We start from the raw sequence: 27,536 nt of genomic DNA, 5'->3' as shown, positions 1-27,536 counted from the left end.
CGCAGATGCACAGTATACTGAAGGGAGGGAGGAGGTCCAAACAGGCAGAGAAAAATTTTATGTTTAAAGTTTTCTTGTCTTGCCATAAAATATGAATTTTATTTCATCAGATCTATTCAGATTACCTAATTCTTCTTGAGACCATTTTGGTAATTGCTATTTTTCTAAGATGTTCACTTAGTCTAATTGTTCATTTAGTTGTTTATAGAATTCTTATGAATTTCTAATCTTTTCTGTATCAGTAACTATGCTTCATTTTTTTCATTTCTAATATATTTTAATGCCTCTCTTAGTTTCATATGGTCTCATTCATTAGTCTTTTTCAAAGATAGCTTCCTAGTTCTCTCAAGTTTATTAATTTTTTAAAGGAAAAGAGAGCTTGTTTATTTTATTTTTTTAATTGAAGTATAGTCAGTGCACAATGTTGTGTTACTTTTTGGTGTACAGCATAGTGGTTCAGTTATACATATAAGTTTATTATTTTTTGTCTTAGCTTTTAATTTTATTTCCTTTATTTCCTTTTGAGTTCCTTATTCCCTGACTGGATTGCTTGGCTTTCAATTTTTCATCTTTCTTACTGTCTAATATATGCATGGAAGATTTCATGACTATTCAACCCACTAATTAGCACTCTTTGGGTATATTTGTTCAGAGTTACTAATGTACCTAATTGTCCTTACTTCCTGCCCATCTTTCCCCTTCCGTCCTGTGGAGACATTATGAGGGATTTGGCAGCTGCCTAGATATACCAAAACCCAGATATACCACCTACAGTGTTTCCCTGCTGCCTTCATCTTAATAATGCAGGCAGAGCGAGATGGGAGGGTGGTCTGAAGTGTCTTCAGTTCTCATAATCACCGGCTTATCTTTTAAACATTCACAAATTATCCCTGTAGCACTTACTTATACACCAGACATGCAAAATCTACCTCCTTTACTTCTCAAATACCAACAACAGCAATTTCTGATTTTATTTGCAAAATCCTTTCTCTGTGCACAGACGCTGTCAGTTCCAACCAGCTCAAGGCTAAGGTTTCTCCTCTCCCTTTCGAACAGCCACGCTCCCCTTTTTCATCTGCAATGTACTCTCCTTGACCGGAAAGACCCAAATCAAATGGAATTTTGAAAACTTCCGATGTGTCTATGTTCTGTCCTTCCCTTCTGCTAGAAATTGAGCTAAAACAGCATGTGTGTTTAGCTTTGACCTATTTTGACCAACCACATTTCATTTGAGTCTTGAGTTTTTCTACTGCTCTTCTGACAGGCTGCTGACACCTTTTCCTGTTTTAATAGATGCTTTTTAACCCACATCTCACTAAAGATCTCCCAGAGATGCTGGACTTCTCTTAACCTCTCTGCTCTTAATCGCTTTATCTCAAAAATGACAGAGGTGGACTGGGGGATCTAGAAGGTCCTGCCTGACCCTAAGAACTGGCCTGTGCTGCAGGAAAGCAGACTGCTTTGTTGAGCCCTGTGTGTCTCCATCTCCAAAACCCACTGATGTTACTCATGTCCCCAGAGACCTTTTGTGCTAGCTGTGAATTCTGTTTCAAAGCAGGAAAAAAAAAAGCTTGAAAGGAGAAATTATACTAGTAAAACTTTCTTTTTTTTCTCTCAAAATGGGAAGAGGAATTTGAGAGGAAGCCTCTAAGGGGAAACATGAGTGCACTGGAAGGGAGCCCCATGTTAGGACCATCTGTCCTGGGGACACATCATTCTGATCCATCAGTCCAGTGACCTATGTGGGCGCCCCTCACCCTCTGAGCCACTGTTTGATCTGGGAGTAACCAAAACCTCAGCTGAAACTATCTTTCCTTTTCAGTTCAAAGGGTAAATGCGAAGAGGAAACAGTAAACTATCAAGCACTGTACACACTTACGGAGCTATTGTAACTATAGAGATTCCATTCTCTGTTCTTTTACAAAAGGAAAAATGATAATAAAAGCAAGCTCTGTGCAACGTGGTCTTTTGTAATCAAAACAAAAGTTATTCAGTGCGCTGCTTTCTCTCCATAACTGAGTTATCGAGCTTGGGTGATTCTCTGCTCCACTGCAATTCACAGGAAAGCCTTGCCCCGCTGTAAAGCACCATTCAGATGAGAGGTTTAATTGTTTTTCTTACTCACATTTCACAGAGTCCTTTGTTATCTATTAAATGCTCACCTCTCAGCATTTCACAAATGTGAACTCAAACACACGGCTCATTTTCATCACGGACGCAGCCAGTGACTAGAGTGGGTGATTGTTTCAAGCCAGTGATGGGGTCTTTTTAAACAATGCCTGTGCAGACATGAGCCGGGTTCCCCCAGAGGCAACTTGAGACTTGCAAATCAAGATTTCAGGAAGGAACTTTCCCACCGCCCTATGGCAAGACATCCAGACTAGATACCACAACCACATGGGAATGTGTCCTTATGCCCAAAAGGAATGGGCAGGTTACAGGTTCTTTCTCAGTGGCCCACAACCTGTCTGCGTGAAATATTAATCCACTATCCCAGACACAAACCCTGCATGTTACTGAGCTCACTGTGAGTTGTCCATTCAAAGAGAAATGCTAGATTGATGAATAATTTCCTTACAGCTTCTTACTAGCTTCTCTCCTGAGACCCAAGCTTTTGACGCCTGCCCAAATTTCCACAGCACCTCACACAACACTGCCTGAGGTTGGACTCATCATCTTTCCCCCCAGATCAGATCTTCGAACTGTGTTCCGAGAACTATGCGCCCCTTCACCCATGTAGAAACTTCAGCCTCATCTTAGGCTACTTCTTTCTTTCTTTTCTCATTGCCCTTGTCTTTGATTGGTCCCTTATCTCCTCCAGATGAGACTAAACAATTAGAGAAGTCTTTGATTTGTGTTCCTGAACAGATTCCCCTGCTTATAATCCCTGGCTTCTGCAAAGTATCCTTCATTCTATCCCAGAATTACCTGACCAAAAGACAAGTTGGGCCATGCCACTTCTCTGGGGCTCCCCATCACCTACAAAGTAAGTTCCACACTCTTTAGCATAGGATTCAAGGCTCTTCACTGTCGGTCCTTGTATTATTAGTTAGGAAGTATTCATGCAACTAGAGGTAATGAGAGATACTCAACTAAACATGACTTAAATAATGAGAAACATTTATTTTCTCACCTAACAAGAAATCCAGAAGTCTCAGGATCTGGGACTGGTTTATTCAGCAGCACAGCACAAGCAGCCAGGTGCTTTCCACTGTTCCACTCTGTCATCCTCTGCACACTGGCTTTTGTCCTCAGGCTCGCTTCTTCTTGAACTCCAGGCAGCTGCCACAGCTCAGACATCACATCCTCTCTCCCATAACCGTGCAGAATAAAACATACCCCTTCTTCTGCAGGAACACCTGCCCCGAGCCCCCGGCAGATTTCCCCTCGTATCTCACTGATCGGAACTGTATCACGCGTCCATGCTTACCAGTCATGGGCAAGGAGATAGAATTACTGTATTTGACTTATTCAGATAAGCAGTCATGTCTTGAAATCAGGGTTCTTCTAGCAAGCAAGAAAGGTAGCAGGTGAGGCAGTTTGGAGTGGCCACTTTCAGTGTCTGCCAGGGTTTATACTCAGCAGTTTGCCTCATCCAATAAACCGCAGGCCCCTGGCCAATGGAATTATTGCCATTCTCAAAATTTAGCCTGTGTGTCATTTTTTCATGCATTCTCTCCACCAATAGCCCGCAATGCCTTCCTACACATTTCTGAGACATCAGTCAGTGTTAATCCTCCACCTGGCTCTGTGTTTATAGAGCATTTCTGACTTTTGTTTCTTTCTACCCTGGTTACAGTTGTATACACAGCTTCTCTTCCCGTGGAATCTGAGGGCTCGTATTTCCATCAGTCCTTCCTGTGGCCTGTATCACAGAGCCCTGAATCTAGCATGCATGTTTCCTGAATTAAGTTGAATGTAAATTAACATTATACCTGTTCAATTTGCAGGTCTGTGCCTCCAGCATAGTCTCCCAAGATGGTGAACAGAACGGTCTTATGGGGAGAGTAGATGAAGGTGTAGACGAATTTTTCACCAAGAAGGTGACCAAAATGGATTCCAAGTGAGTTCAGAGTCATTTCACTAATAACACTATTTAATTCACATTTAAATTACTGTTAACAGTTAAACTTGGTGTATATATACTAAGGCTCATTTATTTAATATAGATGTATGAAATACATATTTTTTATATGGGATTTACTGTTCTGGTGGCTTGCAAAATGTGACCTTCAGGGGAGCAACAGTGCTGTCAGCTAGGAGCTTGTTAGAAATGCACATTCTCAAACCTCTACCCCAGACCTCCTGAATCAGAAACTGGAGGTAGGACCCAGAAACCTGTGTTTTAACAAGCGCTCTGGGGTATCCTAAGGTAGGCTCAAGTTTAAGAACCACTGTACTGTTCTAAGTCAGACCACAAAACGTGGCTCTGCAAGGTGACGTTTTAGGGCCTCCTCAGGTTTACCCAGATGTGTCTTACAGGACAGTGGGCGTTGCTTGGCAGGCTGAGATTACTTACAGTTGACCCTTGAACAATGCAGGTTTGAACTGTGTGAGTCCACTTATTTGCAGATTTTTTTCAATAGTAAATAATACAGTACCACACAATCCTTGGCTGGTTAAATCTGTGGATGTAGGAAAAACCTCGGATACTGAGGGCCGATTATAAGCTATATGCAAATTAACCCATGTTGTTCAAAAATCAACTGTATTTTTAAGTTCTTGTTCATAATTTGATGTAACTGGGGGCCCTACATCATTGCTCAATGGCCATGATTTAACAGACAGTGTCAAGATGGCAGCAGAATTAGCAAAGAGGCTTCAGAGTTAGACTCTAAAAAGTTCTCTGTGCATATTCTTATTACTAGGATGGAGTTTCTTTAGAAGACAATTCCATGGAACTTTTATTAACAGCCTAACTTAAAACACTCCAGCTTTTGAGCATAATTTGTACCTAGTTATTTAATCCCCGACTAAATGTAGAGCCATCCCCAAATACACTGTGTGTGTGGATTTGCGTCTGTGCAGTCTTCTTCACCTTGAGATATCAAATGCAGGCACGAATTTAAACCATCCTGATAAGCTGAGGGTGGGCAGGCCGGGCACAGGGAGGGAAGAAAGTAGTCAGTTCTGTAGATTGATGTGCCTTATCTTGCCTCAGCAGGATGGCGAGGTGGGAGTAAGTTAAATTTCTATATCCGTAACAGTATAACTTACTGAATGTTGTAAGCTTTAGGACCCAATTATTTGTCTTCTTTGACACTGGCCTTGAAGCTTGGCATACTAGGGAAAATTCTATTCGCCTATCCTTCAAGATTCCACCTAAATGTCATTTATTCTTTGAAGCTTTCCCCTGACTGCTCCTCCTTCCCCCACCCCACCCCAAATTAATTGCTTTTTCTCTACTGCTGACTCAACACTTTTTTTTATCCTCTGCACACATCTGTTAGAGCACATGTGAGCCTTCGAGAGTTTGTTTGGTGGGTTTTTTTTTTTTTTAAACAATGTGGGGAATGGATGAACAATATTCTCAATGTAAAAGAGTCAAGCAATACCAACATAAACAAAGCCAAACAGGAAAAGTCTCTCGTAATGATTTTGCTTTCTTTTCTTTTTTCTTTTTTTTTCCCCTTGGGGGGAGGTAATTAGGTTTATTTATTATTATTATTATTATCATCATCATCATCATCATCATCATTATTATAGTTTTTAATGGAGGTGCTGGGGATTGAACCCAGGACCTTGTGGATGCTAAGCACGTGCTCCACCACTTGAGCTATACCTTCCCCCCTTTTAGTGATTCACTTTCGAGTCTTTTCTTCCTGTAGAATGCTATTCCTCAGAAACAACGCCTTGGTCTTATTTTTCATTGTAATTTCAGTGTCTGATGCAGGCTGTAATACACAGTCAGCCCTCTTTCACTATTGGTTGAATGAATCAAGACAATCTTGGCCTGTATCTGTATAAAGAGATAATACCATAGGCTCTCCTCTCCCTAAACTTGAGAAATTGAGATTTAGTAACTGAGGGGTCTGTTCACGTTGGATCTGGATTGTATGTATTGTCGCTCCCAGTGTGACGTCCTCTACCCTAAAGCCACCTCCTCCTTTAATACGCTCTGAGTGAAAGTTAGACAAACTTAATAAACTGTAAAATCCACTTCCTGCAGAGATACTGCTCTGGGAGCATTCTCTTCCTGTTCCAGTGCACAAATGGAACTAGGTACATCGATTTTCGTCAAATGATGGAATCTACTAGAAGTTGTGATTTGTTTCATTTTGTTAGATAAAAACAGATTACTGTCAGTTTGATATGTAGAGGTCTAGGCATAGGTAAAACCATTAATTAGCATGGAAAAAATTGGAAAATCAAAGTTACACATGCTCGTAGTTTAAAATGTCAGATGTTCTTCAAGGCTTTTATTTAAAGACAAAAAGGCCCTTGTTTCTTTCCCTTTTCCCGACAGCAACTGTAACTGCTGACTTCTTACTGTGGAGGATGATTGTTTATCCAGTCTGACCCTACTGTCCAAGCAAACAAACACACACACTCTTCCCTCTCCCCATCATCTTACTTAGTGATGTCGTAATTGTTAGTTACAAAGTGTTAATGTCCACTTCATTATGACATGTAAATATTCACAGCTGAGTTACACAGTATACTATGGTTACTCTTCCCTCCCTATACAGCTTATTATTTTCCCTGGGGTTAATAATTGTGCCCTTTTGCATTAACTTAGTTTTCTGTAATCCTATCACTGACCTGGCCCCTAGATCGCCAGTAAAAGTGTACATTTACTCTTTTTCTTTGAGTTTTCTCTGTTTCCTCTTCCTGGGCACATCTTCCACTGCTGTCTGACCACCTCCAGTGTGACCTCAAGGCCAGCTCCACTGCTGTTCTCCTGGGGTCGCCCCTCACTCCCTCCTGTGTCTGTAGCATCCTCTTCCATACCTCACTCTTATTTTGGTACAGCACCTCCTCGGGTGGCTTCCTTACAGAGGAAGCATGGGAAGTGAGTTTCTGAACCCCATACGTCTTGCATTTTCGTTAGTAGCGTGACCAGGTATAGAACTCTAGATTGGAATACATTTTTCTTTAGAATTTTGAAAACCTGGCCCCATTATCTTCTAGCTTCTAGTGTTGCTCTCAGAATCCAGTGTCATCTTGAGTCCTGATGCTTGCTTTGTGGCTTGTTTTTGTTTTTCCTCTTCTCAGGTAGCGCTTGGAATCTTTTCTGTTTCTAGGATATTGGTATTTTATGATGATACACTCTGTGTGGGTTTTTTGGTTTTGTTTTGTTGAAGCCCATTTGCTAGGCACTAATGAGCCATTTCAACCTGTACATTTGTGTCCTTTGGTTCTGGAATTTTTCTTGAATGATCTCTTTCATAATTTTTCCTTCCTTTTTCTCTGTATTCTTTTTCTTAAACTTCCATTATTCAAATTGTGTGTTTCCTCTATTAATTTACTAGGCTTTTTTTCTTTACCCTATTTTCTCATTCTTTTTATTACTCTCCCCCACAACTATCTGGGAAATTTCCTCAGCTTTATCTTTCAGCTTTGAGTTTTCCATTTCTGCTGTCACATTTTTCTATTATTATTTCTTCCCAGATGCAGCGTTTTTAGCTCTTTCATGTTGCAAGGAATGGCACGTAACACGCTTCTTGGAAGTTTGTGAGTGGGGCTTATTGACTGACAGGCTTCAATGTAGGGTGACCTTCTTGGACCATTCTGTTGGGGGATGGGGGGCGTCTTCCTAACTGTTGGAATCTTAAGGTCTTTTCTCTTGGGCTTGTTAAAAGGTTTGATCTCCTGCCTGGAGGACATTGGCCTGGTTGCCCCATTATGGGATCCAGAATGAGAGAAAGGGACTGGGAGGTACCACTGTTCAACAGGAAAGCCTGTTCACTGCAGGCTTTCCTACATAGAGGAGAAAAAAATAATTTCCCCTCTACCCTTTCTTGTTCTTGGCTGAGCCATTCTTTCCTAAAAAGATTCACAGGATAAAAACCAACAGAAACTTACTAACATGTTTACCTCCTATATACATGAGAGATAACCAGGAAAACTGAGTAACTCCCCAATATGGCCTATACTACCACCTTAAATACCATCTTAAGCTAAAGAGGAAAGAAAGTTGGGGGCAGTTTGGGGAGTTACCAGGAACCAGGTAAACAATGGTAAATAAGGTTGTTATGCAGGTTTAAATCCCTGCCTTCTCCACTGGTAAATTTATAGAGTCAGTCACCCTCCTCTCCTGGTACAGAACAGAAGCATCCTGACAGATGGAGATTCTCCTTATAAACATAAATTTCTCTTACAAAAGGATAACTTCCACTCAGTTTTCAGAGCTTCTCCTGTGTTTGATGGTTCTTAAAAACAATGAGAAAAATAATCCTATGCCAAAGAGGCATATTTTGGGGTGGCCCTAGGTTCCTTTCCCTGAAATTCATTTGCTTCTGGGTCTCCCCTGCCAATGCTTCTGGGGTCAGCTTTCTCAAATTTGAAGTCAGTTTTTACTCCTAACAATTTTCGCTTCCAAACTAATTATTATTATTATTGTTATTATTATTATTATTATTATTATTATTATTATTATTACTTTTTCTCCCCTCCTGGGCTTTTTTTTTTTTTTTTAAATCCCTTGCTGTGCCTTTCCCTGTGGACTCAGGGGACTTAAACTGATATTCACTGTGCCAGCTCTAAGTGGAAGGCAGTGATGATACCACCCACTCAGCTCACATCGTTTACACTTTCTCCCTATCCATTTCCCAAGTTTCAGAATATTCAGAATATTCTGACAATCATCTGCCAAAGCTCCCTTTCCGTCTGTCCATGTTGTTGCCTCTTCCAGTGGTAGTACGTTTCAGCTAGGATCCAGATCCTGGTGTGGGTTGATCACACCAGGATGAGATTTCAGATGATACTGAATGATGATGGCAGGTTTTTAGGGGTTTAAGGGGAAATGCGGCCCTTTCCAGGGCCTGCCAAATTAAATAAGGCAGTCGCCCACCTATGTCTTGAGTGGCACCAGCTTTTCTGGAAGTTCTTACAAGTGGAGAGGCCCTGGACTCGGGCATTTAAACATACAACTCACCTCTGCTCGCAGTTCTCCCACTGACTCCTTCAGGTGTTCATTCTGAATCTGGGTGTGCCTGAGTTTCCTTACCTGTGGATTCCACGATCCTACTCAACTTTCCTTTCTGTTTCTGAAGTCAGCTTTTTAAAATGCTTCAGCATGGTTGCTGCAGAAACAGCAATCTCCCTTGACTGATTCTTTTGTGTGTGTATTGAGGGGGGTAGTCAGGTTTGTTTACTTATTTTTAATGGAGGTACTGGGGATTGAACCCAGGATGTCATGCAAGCTAGGCACGCACTCTACAACTGAGCTATACCCTCCCCCTCCTTGGGCTGATTCTTGGGGGAAATTAATCACAGTAAACCCAACAGGATGTGTTCTTCTGCCTCACAGGAGATGGTCAGGGAGAGGCTCAGAGTCCCACGAGCTCAGCGAAGGAGACGAGAAGAAAAAGCGAGACTTTCGGAAAAGTGGCTTCCTCAATCTAATCAAACCCCGGTCCAAACCTGAGCGGTTACCATCAGGCTTGATGGCGGAAGAGCTCTCCCCACCAAAGGCAGGTGTCAGGGGTCCAGCCGTGGACTCACCTCGGAAGGACACGAAGCCAGCCGAGCACAACGACAACGCTGATCGGACAGAGGAGATCCGAACACCCGACTCCCTAGAAGAATGTCAAGGGGAGGATGTGGGGAAGGTGGACCGAAGCGACAGCAAGGGCAGCCCCCAGGCCGGGCGAAGGTACGGGGTCCAGATGATGGGCGGCGGTCTGCTGGCGGAGATGAAAGCCAAGCAGGAGAGGAGAGCCGCTTGCTCGCTGAAGGTAAGGAAGGAGGCTCTGCTTTGACTCGGTTGCCTTCTCCGTGTTCACCTCCACTCGGTCTTTATGGGCCAGAGAGGTACAGAAAAACAGCCTGTGGCTTAAATAAAAATCCCCAAACAGAAGGCTCCTGCAGAACCACAAGGGCAGGGCTGTGTCTTCCATCTGGCACTAGGGTCATCCTCTGCTGGAGCCATAGCCTGTGAAGGTGGCTGGGGGTCCACAGGCCTTGTCCCACCTGCACAGATGCCCCTGTGCATCACAGAAATAGGTGACAGCTGTGCCAGGGAAATGCTCCATTTCAGGGAAGGACTGAGTCTGTCAAATCCAAATGGAGACCTGAGGGTGGATGGAGATAGGAAAGCTGACAGAGGCCCCCCCCCCAAAAAAAAAACAGATTCTGATGGTATCAAGGGAGACCGATTTTTCAGTTATTTCAGAATCTATGTTCTTTTCCAGACCTAAAAGTTCCTTGCTATATTCTAGATTTAAAAGTCAAAAGAAAAAACAAGGCAACCTATTCCATTAGAATTAATCAAATACTTGGATCATTGAGAGATGTTGTCTGTTGCTATGAGGAACTTTATCGTTTAAAAATTGCTGAGTCTCCCTAAAATCTGACTTAATCTATTACTTATTTTTTTGAACCTCTTTTAAAAATGTAAGTTGTGTTTTTTTATTCCCTTTTAACCTCGATTTTCTCCTGCGGCTACTTAAGGATTGTATCCTTATTGTGATCACTAAGATTAATATATTCACGTTTAACCTGGGTTTTGGTTTACTGCACGGTATCCTGAGGTCTTTTGTTTGCAAAACTGGGTTCTTCAATGAAAGGGAGATGGCAAATTTATCCTATTTGAAGTATCAGAGTAAAATAGTTCATCCCAAGGAGCCCTTGATTTTCAGAAAGTGAATGGTAAACTACATACCAGCACAGGGAGGGCTGTTTTACTTCAAATGATTATTTTTTCACTAAATCCTGCAACCCACATCGTTTTACAACTGTTCACCATAGTTCTTCCACCAGCACTGTTGTTACCTAGTTACAGGTTCCTCCTAACTCACTCATTAACCCTTAGAGGCAAGTTGAGGGGACCTAATTCTGCTAATTCAACAAGGGATGCACGATGTGCCCTTTGATGGTTACAATTCTGAGTAAATACTGTGACCACATCATTGGTGAGGCAGCTGCCCAAGGAAATGTTTAAATTTTAATCTGTTTGATAGAATTTCTTTTCAACAAGGAATGTGCTGTTTTCACTAATGAGCTGTTTATTTTATCACTGTTTCCATTGATGAATAGCTGCCTTTTGGTAGAAGGATGAGAAGCGCTGGAGGGTTTTTTGCATGTGCTTTGGATCTGAGAAATAAATTGGCTCAAAATGACAAAATTCTTATGGTTTAGTTTTAGTGGTTCGAGACTTATACTAGTAATCTTTTAGCGCCATCTAGTGTCTATTTAAAATAATAGTAATAAAAGCCTTAATATTTAGTATTTTGAACTAGTCATAGCTGTTCTATCAGAATAATAAAATGAGAAAGTTTTTCAAAAATTATTTTTAGAATATTTCCCCCCTAAAATTCCATGACTGTATTCTCTATAAAGTTAGAGACATAGCATCAAAAGTCAATATGCTATTTTTTTTTTTAATTTGGGGGGGGGAATTGATAAAAAAAATAATACATGTTGCCTTCACTTTCCTCTGGAATAATTCTCTTTATACAATTCACTTCTATTAATGCATTTAAAGAAAAACAACTGTGAAAAATGTAAGCATGGCATTTATTATTTATTAACAAAGGAGAGTAACTAACAGGTGTTGAAAGCTTAGCGGCCGTATCTTTTCCTTCTGGGCCCACTTCATCAGCTGCCTGTGCTCAGAGAAAACTGACGTTAGGTTATTTCATCCTCATTCTGCACAGTCATTTTGGAATTTATAACTACCTCAGAAAGCCTGGAAGGAAAAAGTGAAAACAACTCTTAGGATTATATTTTATTATTATTTTTTGATGGAGGTACTGGGGATTGAACCCAGGACCTGTGCCTGCTAAGCATGAGCTCTACCACTGAGCTATACTCTCCCCTCAGGATGGATTGATTATTTATTTATTTATTTATTTATTTATTTAAATGTATTCATATTATATTTATATTTATTTAAATATATATTAAATATATTTATATTATAAAATATATATATATAACATTTTTTACTGATTTATAATCATTTTACAATGTTGTCTCAAATTCCAGTATAGTATTATATTTTAAATGTAGGCAAGTGAGGTGCCCAGGGTATAAAATTTAAGAAGGCCCTTACTCTCAGAAGCCAGCCCTGCACTTGCATGAGCCTAAAGGGAATTTCTCTTTAAATCTGTGCCGAGTGCCTTGCTTAACTCACCTTCACCCTGACCCTGTTTATAAATACTCCATCGTTTTTGTTTGAACTCGGATACGCATGCCCCTGCCTCCTAAGAAGCTGTAAAAGGCTAGGTCAGGCACCATGCATTTGAGCACCAGTTGGCCCAGCCTCTGGACAGCTGGAGCTTGGGGGCTAAAGCGCCCCCTGCTGGTTTGGGCTGGCAGTTCCTGGCCAGTCCCTGGCCCTGTAGACACTTGTTCAAGGCTCAGAGGGCTCCACATGCAGCCCTTGGCACGGGGCTTCATTTCCTTGGGGTCACTTTTACATAATGATGTCAAATAATGTGCCCATTCCACTGCAGTATCTATGTACCCACTTCTGAGACCTGCTTAGTCCCCTCTAGCAAAAGGGGAGCTTGTATAGTCTTACTGAGAAATTGCTCAGCATCCCTACTGTGTTCCCTCTCCATCTCGAGACAGCCGGCCACATTGTGGTAAACGTGTGGCTGTGGCAGACTGGTAAATGAGTTCCGTCTCAACTGTGTTTAAAATAACCCCTCCTATGCCATCCAGAACAATTTCAAGCTCAGAACTGGCAGCAGATATTTTTTTTTTAAGTTTATCAGAAGCATGAGTTGAGCAGGAACGGACAGGCTGAAGCTCAGACTGTTATTAGTAACCACCGTGCTTCCTGGTCTACCTGCCCACCTCAGTTTCATATTTTAGGCAGGAGGGAGATGTGGATCATCTCCCCCAATAGGATTCTTAGGTATTATTATGCAAATACTGGACTGTTCTTTTTGTATCTTTTTTTGTATCTAAATGCCTTGCTCTTGTGCAGACTTTTGCATCATAAAGCAGAGGCTGCTTCCCTGATTCATCAGTTCCAGCTCCTCCCCTAAGACAGTAGCATTTAACCTTCCTTGTCTTTGCCATCAGACTCCTCCCACCTGCAGAATTTTAAAAAATTAATTCAGACCTATCTGTCTATATTTGCCTTCTCAGCAATAGATCTGTGTCTTGTGCTTCTGCCTCAGTTGCAAGGGACATCCCGCTCATTTCAGGTCCCTGTCTACTTGTCTTTGTACCCTTGAGGTCGGCAAGGTTTCTACTGCTTTTAGATGGTTGGAACCCAACCTGGAGAGGGTCCTGGAAATGTAAGAGTACCAGTGCCCCCATCACGTGGGGCACCAGGGGCTGCAGAGCCCACACAGGTGTTCAACAGGAAAGGCAGGCAACGTTACCAAGCCCGCTGGCTTCCCTTGACCCCGCACCTCTCGTCCATGGTGGGTATCCTGCAGAACTGGCCGCACTTTGGACCCAGAGCCCTGACTGTAAACACAGAACAGAATGCATTTCTCATAGCTTTGTCCCAGCAGCAGGGGCTCGGGGAGATGGAGAGGTCAGATACAGTCAGTGCAATGGCAGTAGAGTTAAGGAGCCATTATTTGTTGTCATTTATTATCTTTGTTCTTTTTCTTACACTTAAAATAACTATGCACTTTGGGGGTGGGGTGCTTGAATTTTTTAGAAACTTGGGAATGATGCTGTCTCCCAGGATTCTTGCAACCTGGCCTTGAGCAGCACAGAACGGCTGGATGGAGGTGGGGCAGGTAAGTCCAGTCATTGCCAGCATCCCCTTAGGAAAAACATTTGATTCTGGTTCCCAGAGTCACCTGTGATAGGCAGAAGGAAATTAAAGATTGGGAGGCAAGAATGGGCCTCTATGTTACATGTTCTCAGCTTTCACCTAAAAGAACACATCCCTGCACCTGCCCCAGCTCCACCTGGGGGCACATCTTCCACCATGATACCCTAGCACCTGGACTGGGCACCTCTTCCCATTTCCCAAAGGGGAGAAATTTCACTGAGAATAACTCCTAAACTGTGGGCTTCTGGGGAGACAGGGGGAGGAGAAGGGCATATGACTGATGACTTAGCTTAATTTAGTTTATTGATTATTGAAGTATAATGGAACTATACCACTGTGTTAGTTCCAGGTGCACACCATAGTGACTTGATATTTCTATACAAGATGATTGCCACAATAAGTCTAGTTACCATCTGTCACCATAGACAGATATTATGATATCACTGACTATATTCCTCAGGCTGTACATTTCATCCCCATGACGCATGTATTTTGCTCCTGGAAGTTTGTACTTAATCTCCCTTGCCCTCCTTCCCCTCTGGTAACCACCTACTTGTTCTCTGCATCTATGAGTCTATTTCTATTTTGCTGAGGTTTTTAAAAAAAGAAGCCCCACATGGTATGTGGGAGGAGACCCTTTTAATTGACATAAGAGGATGCTCTTTCCTTTTAACTTGACTATCTGTGAATATCCAATTTCCTTTGTCCCTCTGACTTTTTAGGAGTAGGAAGAGAATAAGATCCCTTAGATAGAAACTGGAGGGTCACTTCTAAATGGCACATTTGAAACCTTATTTTGCAGTTTGATTTCTTGTGTTTAGCTTTAGCATCTTCCTACAGTGAGAGTTGGAATATCACTCATATTCAACTGGCTTATTTTTGCCTGTTGTCTGAATAATTAAGGCAGCCAAAGGGATGGAGGCGGGCATGAGATGACATTCCTGGAGCCGTTCTCACTAAGCATGAGGTTATGGGCATGAGCCCAGCCTCCCTCACCCAGGACCTGCAGCCCGCCCCGAACGGATGACCCTGAACCGACTGTCACCCAGAACTGAGGCGCCTGCAGTTGGTTATACCTGTACCTTGTGTCATATCTAAGGAAGATCTGACAGCTTCAAATGCACTAAGATGGGCTCTTCTCCCTGTGCATCTCAAGGCACATGTACACTTAATATTAAATATGAGGCTTGTTATCTGTGGAATAGTCAAGGGTGATCAAAAGAGCACCATCAAGGTCACTGCTTTTCCACCAAGAATTTAAGTCTTCCACCAGCATGTTCTGATTCTAAAAACAGGCTAGGATGGCATGTTCCTGCTCTAAATTATTTTTGATGACAGATCGAGAGAACAAACTAGTGGTCACCAGTGGGGAGAGAGGTGGGAGGAGGGGCAAGATTGGGGAAGGGGATTAAGAGGAACAGACTGCTGGGTATAAAATAAGTAAGATACAAAGATGTACTGTACAGTGCAGGGACTATAGCCAATATTTTATAATAATGTAACATGGAGTCTAATCTATAAAAATATTGAATCACTATGTTGCACACGTGAAACTAATGTAATTTTGTAAGTCAGCTAGACTTCAACGGAAAGAAGGAAAGGAGAAAAAAGAAAGAAAATATCTGTGATGAGAAATGCCACGAAATGATTATAGCAGTTTATACCTGACTTCTAGCTTCAAATGATCAGTCTCTCTTACCTTTGATTTTTAAAGCAGAGTGAGCTTTTTTGTACCCATTTTCATTCTAGTGCCCAAACTGCACCCAGAGAACCGCTTTGGTTTGGGGATGCCAGAAAAGAATGCCAAAGCAGAGCTCAAAGTGGAGGCGGGCCCCCGGACTCGGAGCTTTTCCAGCAGACCCGCCAGCCCGAAGCCCCTCGTGCAGTCCCCCAAACCCAGCCTGCCGGTGCGGCCCACCATCCCGCAGAAACCAAGAACCGCCTCACGGCCTGGTAAGGGTTTTGCTGGTCAGGGCTGTCATGACACTGTGACTGAGGGGCACACAAAATAGCTTCCTACTGGGCAGAGTTGGGAGAAAGGAGGCCAAAAAATACTTTTAAAAGTTAAAAAAAAAAAAAAAGACTACTCAAAAGCAGGCGGTGGGGGAAGGTATATCTCAGTGGTAGAGTACGTGCTTAGCGTACACAAGGTCCTGGGTTCAATCCCCAGTACCTCTGTTAAAATAAATACATAAATAAACCTACTGACCTAACTCCTAACTACCCCCCAGCCGCCCCAAAAAAAGCAGGCTGGCATTTTTGTCAGCTGGCATGTCTCTAGTCTGAAGTAAGGAAACAGCTCTGATCAAGTCAATCCAGTTTGTAGAGTATTTTGGTTCCCCAGTTGCTAATGCTGAAAACTAGCTGGATTCCCAACGTTCTGTGGCAAGAAGCTTTTCTTTCAGTTGATTTGCTAAATGTGTTCATTGAAGTCTTAGTACTTAGTGTCTTGAGAATTATGTTAACAGGCTCATGTTTTTATAGAGCTGGAGGATTCAGCAGGTATTTGCAAGTACACCCTTTCCCCTCCTCTCTGCAGCTGGGAGAGATTGTCATGGCAAGTAGTGCTACTTTCACAGTGTCTTGTCACATCCCTGCTTCTACAGTCACATGCAGGAGACCTGAAGTGTAAGGCTAAAGAGGACCTGGCTGGAGGTTGCCTTCTGCACACACACACACACCCATTCCAAATTGAGAATTAGCTTGCTGGTAACAGAGCAGATAAAGGAGTGTAATTCAGTTAATCCTTCCAATTAGAGTGAAACAGGACAGGCTTTAGAATGAAAAGACTAGAGTTCTAGTCCTTGATATCTGGCCGTCTTTCTAGCTTAGCAGGTCATTTAATCTCTTCATTTGCACAGTGATCCCCACGGTCCTTTCTGGTTCTAAAAGTCCAGGATTCTAAGTCATTCTTACCGATCTCAGTCTGTGTGTGTGTGTGTGTGTAGGTACACACACTTACACCCCTGCACACACAAATATATATTGCGTACGTGTTGTGACCACGTTACTGGATGTGACAACAGGTAAAGGCAGTACGTTATAACTACTATTGCATATTTTAAGAAAAGCAAACAGCTTTTTGAGGCCGAAGGAGCACGGAGTTCACATGCAGTCTAGTTTTCAAATATCAACTCATGGAAATTCTGTCTGCAAGATAGATTTCACAGCTACAGATTTTAACGTTTCGTTTTCACTCTTTTTCTCTCTATTGTTACTCCACTGAGCTGTGAAACTAGTTTTTGGCCAGAAAAATTCTATGATGCTTTTTAGAAATGTATTAGTCATTTGTATTTAGAGATTAACCCAGCTGATGCTTTAGCAATCCAGTTTGTGGAACAGCTTGATTCATGTCTTTGTGTCTCCACAGAGGACATCCCAGACTCGCCATCAAGCCCGGGGTCCCCTAAAGTTGCTCTTCTTCCACCTGTCCTGAAAAAAGTTCCCTCGGACAAGGAGAAAGATGGCCAGAGTAGCCCGCAGCCCAGCCCCAGGACATTTTCCCGGGAAGGTAAGAAATGTTTTCTCTGGGTTAGCTCTCCTCTCCCCAGGGAGAGTCATTTCAAGAGAAAGGAATTAATCCTGGGCTCAACTTATATCTTAGCATCTGTAAGTCAGCATCCCTTGGATTAAATTTTGGAACCAGAGCAGTTCTTCACTGAGAAACTGGATTCAACATTGTTGGTGACACTGGGTCTTAAAGAAGGACCACATACAAGGAATGAAAAGCACAATACTCCGCCCAAAGGCCTTTGTGATACGAATCTCTAGATGCTCCTGAACTGACTCCCAGTGGGTTAGAAGCGCCTCACACATTGTTTTGTGGCTTATTTGGTGCTACCTGTAGGTTTCTAGGTCCCATTATTTCTAGGAGGAGCTTTGGCTGGTTGTCAGTTACCATAGTTTTGGTTCATGAGTGGCTCATGAAAAGAGACCTTGTGTCTCATTAGTTTGCTTGGCCGTGAGGTCAGACGTTCCTTATTCTCAGAAGTATCACCTGCGTGGATGATCGCAGAGCATCATCACACCAGTTCATCCCTTCCAAGTTCCTGGGCTGGGAGCAGAGCAAGAAAATCCCGGGACTTGAAAGCCATCTCCCAGAATGAGATCAAATGTTATTATCAGTGGAGGTGAGGCGTCTTTGGGGTGAATTTAGCACCCCACTATTTCTTCCACCCACTTCTCCCCTTCTGTCCAATGCACAGTTGCCTTTGGGGTTCTGTCCTTCATAAAGTGTAATGTACCTGCCATCTCTAAGCCCCACCTATAAAGAAATTCTAGAGCCATCATCACCCCTGTCCAGATAGCCCTCAGTATGGTTTGGTTTGGTTTTAGACTTGTTTGATGCTTTAGAATTCTTTGATCTCATGCTGACATCTTCCTACCTTGGTCTGTTTTCTGTGATTAATGGCGGTCTTGGGTTAAAGTTAATAGAGAGTGTTTCTGAGTACTTTCTTTGTTAATTAGGAATCAAATGAAAAATAAGACAGCCTGCTTTCTCACTTCCATTCTGCAAATTTATTTGATGAGTCCAAGCTTCACTTACCTATTGGCTGTAAAGAAAAGAAGGTAGGGTTTTGACCAAAGCTGATGAGCCACTTTTGTCAAGCAGAAATGAAAGCCATGAAAGATGGCTGACACCTGTAGTTATTTCCCATGGGTTTAATGGGTAAATACAGGGTTTGTATTACAGTCACAGCCTTTGGAGTTCTTGGTGTAGAAAAGAAACTGTGGTGGTGCCAGGTGACAGTGACTTGAGCTAGCAGGTGTCCCTGACAGCCCTGCTCATACCGCACAGTTCCTCCCCCATTCCTACCCTCATTTTCCCCTCTTTCTGCAACTGCTGACTGTGTCTTTATGTATAAGGAAGCTTTAAAAATGCCTGAAAGAATTTTGTTGGAGAGAAATGGGGAAGAGCGGAGGGGTGGTAGCGGTCAGTAGGAATGCTCTTCTTGTCCGAAGTGGTTGGACTGTGGAAGGATTAAAAATAAAAGGGCAGTTGGTTGAACACAAAATAATTGCTTCACATTTTTGAAAAGTGCTGTTTTCTAAGACACCTGCCTATATGATTAAAACAAGGTGAGGAGGAGTACGTCCCAGGGAGCCTCTAGAGTTAAGTAAGTGGGTGAGAGACCGGATGCTGCTGGCATGTCTTTTGCGGCTTTGAAAACGGCAGGTGTTCTTTCCCCAGGAAGTTAGGAGTGAGTGAGTTGCTTCTCAGACATTTCAGAGCTTCAGGGGTAGATGTTTGATTCCCTTCCTCCCTCCGGCTAATAGCAAACACTATGGATGGTTCATGACCCCCCATCTTCCCAGCTAGAGACGGTCGAGCTGTGGAAACCATAGCTTTCCTCTCTGGGATCCAGGATAAGTCAATCACAGGGACCAGTCTGACGGTATCACTTGATATTGAAATTGGACTGAAAATATACGTGAGGTCTGAGAACAGTGTGTCAATGTCTGTGCTGGTAACAATTTTGACTTCAGTTTATCTTTCAGCTTGTCCACTAAGGTGGCCCAGGAATGAGAGCTACTTGTGAGCCTTTTTTCTTTAGAAAATGATCCTGATGTGCTCATTCCTCTTTTCTTGTACATTATTCATGCTGGTTACTTCATTTCCTTGTTCTGTGCCTCCCTGTGGACTAGCGTGCCCAACTAATTTCTGAAACAGGTAAATTGCTGTGATTCTTCCGGATTATTCCATAGTGAATGTGGTTTTCGTTAATCCATCTTGGAGTCAAAATGGTAATGCTGGGGCCTTTTTGTTAGTATCTTTTGGGGGCAGACTCAGAGCTCACCTCATTTTGCACGACATTTCCATAATGTTGGCTGTTGAATTCTGTAGATAATGGTGTATCTGTTCAGGACCAACGCTGTAGGTTCCTTGAATCTTACATGGGGTGGGTAAGCTGCTATTGAATTTTTAATATTAACATTTTTTACTAGTAATGTCAACACATTGATGTATTTGCTACTCTAAAGGGTAAAATGAATCCCTTTTCCTCAGTAGTGCAAAGAGGAGATTATTACAAAAGGCATTCAGATCATGACAGTGGCAAGCCTTCCAGTAGAGGGAAAAGATCTTCAAAACTGTCCTCCACCATTGCAGAAGAGGAAGTGAATGCAATTGGGCACAGGAAGTCACAGCCAACAAATGGTTAGAGCCTTCGATTATCATCCCTCACTGTCCCACAGCTTCTGAACTGGCACTAACAAAAACAAACTTTAATTGAGTCACTTCCATCCTGGGACTGGGGCAGGGATTATTCATACAACTGATTTATTTTTTTCTCAGTGACAACAGGATGGTCCTTCCCTTGGGGGCAAAACATATTGACCTAAAAATCTAAAATTAGAAATTCTTAGGAGGATCAAGTTACTTTGGAGTTTGGTGACTTATCCTTGCAAATTTTTGTGATCTTGGAGGTTTGTATTTATATTTGGGGTCATGTCTTATTCTCTTCCTTTATCTCTTTACTCTTCTATTAGAGAGAAACTGGGATGGGATCAGAAATTCTTAAAGGAACACAGTTTATAGCTTTAGAGAATATTGGCCTAAGCGCTTACACTCTTTCAGGAAGAATCAGTAAAAAGCCAGTGACTCAGGGCAGACCTTGGGTCCTGTGCCTGATCTTTCAGCGGACATTTTATGACACTCTAGTAAGAAAACAAAAGTACCAATCAACTTTTCAACCTCAAGAAAAAATTTATACTATTTTACAGCAGTTACTCAATGACTTTTGTCTTCCATTTGACACTATAGTAAGTTCAGGTGACAGTCCCAGGAGACAGTTCTCTCTGACTCAGCAGTGCTTGTTCTAAAACTTCCCAGTGGAGATGAGAGTTGATTTGAGATCTAATGACAAAGTATTACACCATCCCTCTTGTTAATAACTGTTAAGTGATTTTTCAAGTCAGATTTATAAAGGAAATTCTAGTATCACAAAAGAAAAAGAATATAAAAGGGACTTTTATATTCCTTAAGGGACTTCCTCCTTCCTCCTGTATAATTTTATCAGAAGTTAACACGTGAGTGTACAACAGTGTCCATGGCCCCCGAGTCCAGCCATAACTCCACATCCTTCACCACCTCCTGGGAGAACACCCCAGAAGGCCAGGCAATGGAAGTGACCTTATAATAGGGATAATTTCCCTTTATTGCAAAAGGCTAAACCATTCTCAAATTTTAGCAGTTTATTGTTGATGGAAAACCTCTTATGACCCACTTTATGGCTTAATAGCCCAATGATTTATGATTTCTCAAGGGAGAACTATTGTCTTTGAGGACTTTCCTTGACAGATATAAAAACACAACTAAGAAATCATTTATGAGCTTCTCACCAGCAAAAACGTTTGGAATTAGCCGTCTTGGCCAGTAACACTGGGTGAGCCACAGACTCCGACTTGCCTGGCGGTCTGGCGCTCGCTAGGTAGATGACAGGGTGGAGCCTATGGTGTAGAGCAAAGTCTATAGAGCAGATAGGACTAGAACATTGCGTGAGGGCCAGGTAGCACCTGCCTTAGACAAAACCAACAGACTTGGTCCTGCACTTTTCAAGTATTTCCTGTGTAGTAAATGTGTTCATGGACACATGGTTGTAATAATGCTTTGCAAGAGAGTTTTCTCTGATATTTTCAGGCAAATCTGTTATCTTTAAGTCATAGAAAAATTACATAAAGGAACACCTAAGATATTTTTTTCTGAAGAGAGGCAGAATTATTTTTTAGAGTGTATTAAATCAGAAGCTCTGTCTCTCTCGATAAGAACACCCAAGGTTCCACAGATGTTTCTAGATTTTGGAAGTTTACATTTCAACTATTGTATCAGTCAGTATAAATAACTGTGTTGATTTATATCACTTGATGATTAACAAAGCTCCCTTGATGCAGTGTAACAGTCCTTCTCCAAGATGCCACTAAAAGCATTTTATACCACACACAGGTGGAGAGACCACACAGATCATCCAGGAAGGTATGAGAGTAAAAATAAGATTAAGACAGAGATAAGCCAAATCCTAGAAAGGCAAGAAATTCTATGTCTTGCTCAGATTCTTTCATGACCTCTTCAACTAAAAATTCTCATGGTGATGGGCTACATCCAATTTTGATGGAATTAACGGGGACCATCTTGTATTTGCTTTTTTATGCTGTGACTTCTTGAAATATTGATAGGAACCCCAAAAGTGATTTTTACAGGAGCTTCAATTAAAGTAATTTTATGTATAATATTTCGATCTTGTTTTGTTAGTGCCGAGTCCCAGCACTTGTCTTCACCTTTGAGAACTGCGTAGCAGTCTGCTTTCTGAATAGTTCCTTGTTAACAAGTAGCACTTAGCAGAACAATTCTATTAAACTGTGGTGTGTACTTTAAATGTTTTCAGAGCAACTTTGTTTACGCTAAAACAGCTCTCTTATTTTCTTAAATCAAGTATCTGTGAACCAAACAAAGGCGCTTGTTCTCAAAGCATGCTGCATAATTTTAATTGTGTGGCTATTTTAATATTGACTTGATAGGTAGAATGCTTATTTTCTTTTTCTGGACGTATTTGTAACTGCATCTTTTGAATTTTGTATCATTTCCTCTCTCTGTTTATAAGCTGTGATGTTTTCATTAGAGTATGTCCTATCTTCTTGAAGGAAATAGTTGATTTTGTCTCTGTATGCATTGTAATGTATCCACTTTGTACCGGCCATCTTATTCTGAGATTCCTTTTCATGTATCACTTGCTGCTTCCATAATCCAACCTCTAGCCAACAAATATTTGGCTGTGGCTTATATTCTGTAAGCCGGTGCTCTGTTCCCCACCCCCATCCTTTTTTTTTTAACCAGATCTAGGTTCTCCTACCACTCTGTGAATTCTTCAAAAGAAATTTAATGGTTGGTTGGCACTTATGGCTCTTGCCAGAAAGTATTAAAAAAAAAAATCAGGGCCAACTACTGAATATTATTTTAAGGTCATAATGTTTTTCTTGAAATAGGGATGTCAGTGGAGCTGAAAATGGAGAAAAGCTGAAATTTTCGTATGAATTTCTTATTCTAAATTTATATGCACATTTCAGAAGCCTTAATTTTGCATATATATGCAAAATCAGATCAAGAATGACGGTGTTCACATGTGCGCCTCTTTCTGCCAGTTATCCACACTGTTGACAGGATGTGAATATACATGGAGTGTTTGTGTTGAATAACTGCCTGTTTACTTGAAGTATCTTTTATAATTTTCGTGATACTTGGAGTGGTAATAAATACATGTATAGAGGCACTCCATTTTAATGTATGAATTTTTGCATTTAAGCAGTCTGATTTTTTTAAAGCACTATATAAAGTCAAGCATTAAGTCAGGCTGCTTAAAAAGGAGGTTCATCTGAATAAGTCTGAATTTTAAAGATATTCTGAGAGAATTTCTGGAGTTTTAAGTTTCAAGCAGACACAATTTTATTTAGACTATCTGTTAGTGGGAACTTGACCAAACCCCCTTCATAATTGTAATCAGCATCCTAATTATATGCAATCGAATAGTTGCTGCTTAAGGGCTGGAAAGCAAACTTGACAAAGAACGTTCCTGTTTACACTCATTACCTGGAATAATATTCAGTGCTTTGGCTTCCAAATTCAACAGATTCAGTGGTGTGACTTGACTTCCTTGCCCTCGCCATGCCTCAAATTTTCCTATCCAAGAGTGGTGCCTAGCTGTAATCCTAAGGAAATCGTCAACCTGGTACTAGTCTCATTATCACATTCACAAATTGGTCGAGTTGAATCAGTGGACTCGACTATTTTTAGACTGAATTTTAAAGTGTCACCACCATGGTGAACTGCTTTGACAGTCCTCCAGAAAGAGCAAGTCATTAATCCTCTCAGTGACAATGTCAGACAAATGAAAATTTTTGCTTTTAGGACTGGTACCAGGTCGGGTCTATATCACCGACTTAGCAAACATTAACAACAGGCAGGTTTCAGTCTTCTCCCCTGCCCTCTGCCCACCCGCAGCCTGGAGGACTCAGAAGTTAGTGTCACTTAGATGGACACTGTAGGAAAGTGTACCTTTTGCAGGATGATTCCTGTGTTGGTTTTCTGTGAATTCCAGTTAGCCCTGGTCCAGAGTTATCTCAGTTTTTATCTGTGACAGACATTCTTGATTACATCAATTTCTCCATTTTTAGAGAGTACTGATGTCATATCCTGTAACATCAATCGGGCCTGGGATTTTGAGGAGACTAAAATATTGGGAAGGATGAAAAGCTATTTATTGTAAGAATTAATACATTTGCTCTGAAGACAAATAAGTCATGTATCACCATATTTATTTCTTCCTTTGAACTTACAGTGTTGGAAATTTTTGAGTTACAGAGGGAAAACTTAGTCTGGTTTTAAAATGGAATGTATAAAATTTTCTAGCAGATTTCACTAGTAATGCTCTACTTTGGGTTAGATCATTGCAATTTCAAGATGAAAATATGATAAACCTTCTATACACAGAAGTTGAGAACTTAAGTACTTTGTGTATTACTATCAAATTGGTTTTGTGATAAAGAGCAAACTATTTATAGAAAATTATTTATTTTCCCCCCAAATTGGCCTGTTAACAACTTTCAAAGGACCAAATACATTTAATTTTTTTACCCAATTCAAGCTAAAAACTAAAAATCAACTATAATATTTATTTGTTTTCCCTCCAAGAATGTGCTCAAAACTGTTGGGTAAAAAGTCAAAAATTACTTACTTGTATGAGGAGATTGAAAGGTTTATCCTCAGAATTTTGGGTAGTTTCAATTTGGTGTAATTAACTAAAAATTTAATTTTTTATCGCCTTGAGCAGAATCTGGCCCTGAGAACAAGATTGGCAAGAGAAGGATTTTGTTATGTTTGCATTTTGACTATTAGGTTTCATGAGCTTTCACTTCCTGAAATTCTCTTTAGTGGATTAAACATTCAAGTATCCAGTTCCTGGCAAGTTTTTTTGTTTTCTGTTTTTTTTTTTTTAAGCAGAAAGCTAAAATCAAAATGATTAGAGATATCAGATGCATCCTCTCGCTTTTTCCAGGACTAGGTTCCTGGCTAGATCATTTTAACTTCTGGGTGGCGAGGTAGCTGGACCCTTCTTTAAAGCCACACAAAGTGGGTGGGTTTGGTAGTTTTAGCTTAAGTAGTGTCTCTACCCTAGACTTGATTAGTAACATTTAATAACACTTAACAGCCATGCTGCAGTGTGGCATCTGAACCTTTCCCTGGGTACAATAGCAGTGAAGCTATGCTCTAGTTGGAAAGAACATGGGCTTTGGAGAGAGAGGATTTTTTAAAATCTGGAATCAGGATTTAAACCAAATCTATCTGGTAGCCGTGAAGAGTAGCAGTGGTAACACCGAGTGCCCGACAGCACACACCACAGAGGCTCAGTGCTGGTCACTGTTCTCTCATCAGAGCTTTGTAGAGACTCAGTAGAGCCTCCATAGTTTGTGACCAGAACAGGCAACAAAAACGGTAATTCTTTTACCTGGAGACTGGCTCCTACAGGACTGAATACGTCAACGGCAGTATTAATTCATTTCCGTGAGACTTTTTTCATTTCCTAGGGAGTGAGACTGAGGTTCTCTGAGACATAGAAAGGGGCCCATCCTTATGTCCTGTCCCCAGAACAGGGATGGCCACCCCTAAATGGTGTGCAGAAGACATCAGATGGAACCCCTGGCCAGCACTGCCTTCTTGGGCTCTGTTTCCTGTGCTCTGTGCTGCACCAGGGTGCAGCTGTGACCAAGGAGGTCAGCTGGGGCAGAGTGGCTACCCGGTGCTCCTCCTTCCTGGCATCTCCCTTTCCTCCCACCCCACCCCCCATCCTCACCCTCAAATCCTCAACCACGTCTCTGAGAGGCTCAACCTCTCATAGACTGGGGTTTTTTCTGTTTTCCTGTATTGTGTGTTTTGTTGGTTTAATTTCTGTCTAGAGTCTTGAAATGTCACTAGAAAGTCACTTCTGAGAAAGTCCACCCCGAACCCTCCCCCTCTTCAGGGCTCCCATATCTTACCCCATTCCTGGTCAGGCTGCTGGCATCTCCTTGTTCATGGATGATGATGACTTCCTTTCCTTTCTGTTCCAGTGTCGAGGAGAAGCTGGGGCCAGCAGGCCCAGGAGTGTCCAGAACACAAGCAGTGGTCCTCCAGTAAAGATGGCCATCAGGGCAGCAAGTCTAGCGACTCTGGGGAAGAAGCAGAGAAGGAGTTTATTTTTGTGTAAAGGGACCCGGGCTGCAGACATCTTGCTGCACGCAGTGCTTTTGTCAGCCAGTAGAGGGCAACACCGCTTCCTACTCTCTAAGTGTTCTTCTCTGGGTACTTTGTTTTCTTTTTCCTTCTTCCTTTGCTTTTTTTTCCCCAAACCCAAAACAGATCCATTTCTTGGTAATCAAAAGTACGTGTGTTTGATCTGCTCCCAACCCTTGGCATTTGATTTCTCTCCATTCCTTCATATGCCTTCAACGAATGCCAGCAATCATCCCACGGGCCCTACTTGAATTTCTCTGAGGCAGCTACAGTTTGCCCTGGAAGGTAACTGGATACACACTCACAAGTAAACACCATCCCGCTGACCGGAGGGTACCACTTCATGTACCTGTGTCAAAGCTGCACTTGATAAAGCAATTTATTCTTGCTGTATGCAATTGCACATTGTAATTATATTAACAGAGCACACTAATAAGTAACTTGTATAAATTATATATATTAGATCTTGGGTATGGTTTTTACCTTCTCCCATGGGGAACTTCTTCCTTCCTGATGTGGAATTGTACATTTAAACTTGGTCGGTGATCTTTGCAACACCATCAACAAGCGAGTGAAGGACAGTGAGAGGCCCACACCTGCTTCTACCATGTGCCCAGGTTAATGTATATAGTTGATGGGAATGAGGTTTTATGAATATTCGTGGTTTTTGAAGGCCTTTAATTTCTGTCTGCATATTAGCTTTTATGTGTGATTAAGAGAATACTTTGACACCTGTAAAAAAAATTCAAAACACTACTTTTTAAGACATTTCACAAATACTCACTTACATTACAGGCTGAAGGTATTTTATTCATATGTATATTTATACCAATAAAATGATTTTACAAGTGGAATTTTGACTTTCTATAGTGACTTATTTTAAAGTTAGGATTGGCTTGTGGTGGTGAACTTTTTTTCTGAAATCCAGAATAAAATCATAGTTCCCAGATAATCAAAAACCTATTACCTTCCAAGTAAATGCAAATTGCTAATTCCATTGCCTGCGCTCACCTTTGGGGAAAAGATAAAATCATCAAAAGGTTGTACTGAGTGTCTAGAGAGCCCACTCAGACCAGATGTGGGGGGCCTGATGATGGAGTCGGGGTCAGAGTCTCTCAGACTCCCAAGACTCTGAGATGAGCTGAACTACTGCTCGGAGGGGTCTGGGAATCTTCCCATAATACTAAATTACACATCGTGACTTTCCTATTTGTGCCACATGCAAGCCCTAAACTGAGAATGAGGCTCTCAGTAATTTAGACCCCCCATCTCAGGTATACTGAACAGGGGCCAAAAAAATCCAGGAATCACTTTTTTGATTTGAGGATATATCCATTGTGTGGCCAGATTGGGCAGGCTGACAATTCT

The 27,536-nt window shown here is 41.6% G+C and overlaps 1 protein-coding gene and 1 long non-coding RNA gene across 5 annotated transcripts in view; one reads left to right on the top strand and one right to left on the bottom strand.

Annotated features, from left to right (window-relative positions):
• CARMIL1 (capping protein regulator and myosin 1 linker 1) overlaps window positions 1-27,022 on the top strand; it is a 280,713-nt gene extending 253,691 nt beyond the window's left edge. For 2 of the 4 annotated variants that reach the window (XM_072945575.1, XM_072945576.1), the window contains 7 exons: window positions 3,951-4,063; window positions 9,473-9,899; window positions 13,790-13,871; window positions 15,659-15,862; window positions 17,280-17,420; window positions 19,917-20,066; window positions 26,006-27,022. In XM_072945575.1, the coding sequence (XP_072801676.1) occupies window positions 3,951-4,063; window positions 9,473-9,899; window positions 13,790-13,871; window positions 15,659-15,862; window positions 17,280-17,420; window positions 19,917-20,066; window positions 26,006-26,142 (1,254 nt within the window). In that variant the 3' untranslated portion in view covers window positions 26,143-27,022. The remainder of the gene's footprint in view (window positions 1-3,950; window positions 4,064-9,472; window positions 9,900-13,789; window positions 13,872-15,658; window positions 15,863-17,279; window positions 17,421-19,916; window positions 20,067-26,005) is intronic. The other 2 variants (XM_015234614.3, XM_072945577.1) reach the window with 2 other exon arrangements.
• On the bottom strand, window positions 19,945-26,021 carry LOC116284477 (uncharacterized). The gene is made up of 4 exons (XR_004194252.2): window positions 25,934-26,021; window positions 24,634-24,738; window positions 23,955-24,127; window positions 19,945-20,566 (listed from the first exon to the last, which is right to left on the bottom strand). It is a non-coding gene; the product is annotated as an uncharacterized lncRNA (long non-coding RNA).
• Window positions 27,023-27,536: the final 514 nt, after the last annotated feature.

This window comes from Vicugna pacos, chromosome 20 (genome assembly GCF_048564905.1).
Source record: "Vicugna pacos chromosome 20, VicPac4, whole genome shotgun sequence".
Taxonomy (NCBI): Eukaryota; Metazoa; Chordata; class Mammalia; order Artiodactyla; family Camelidae; genus Vicugna; species Vicugna pacos.
The sequence above is the reverse complement of the archived record's forward strand: the minus strand, read 5'-3'. Positions and strand labels throughout refer to the sequence as shown.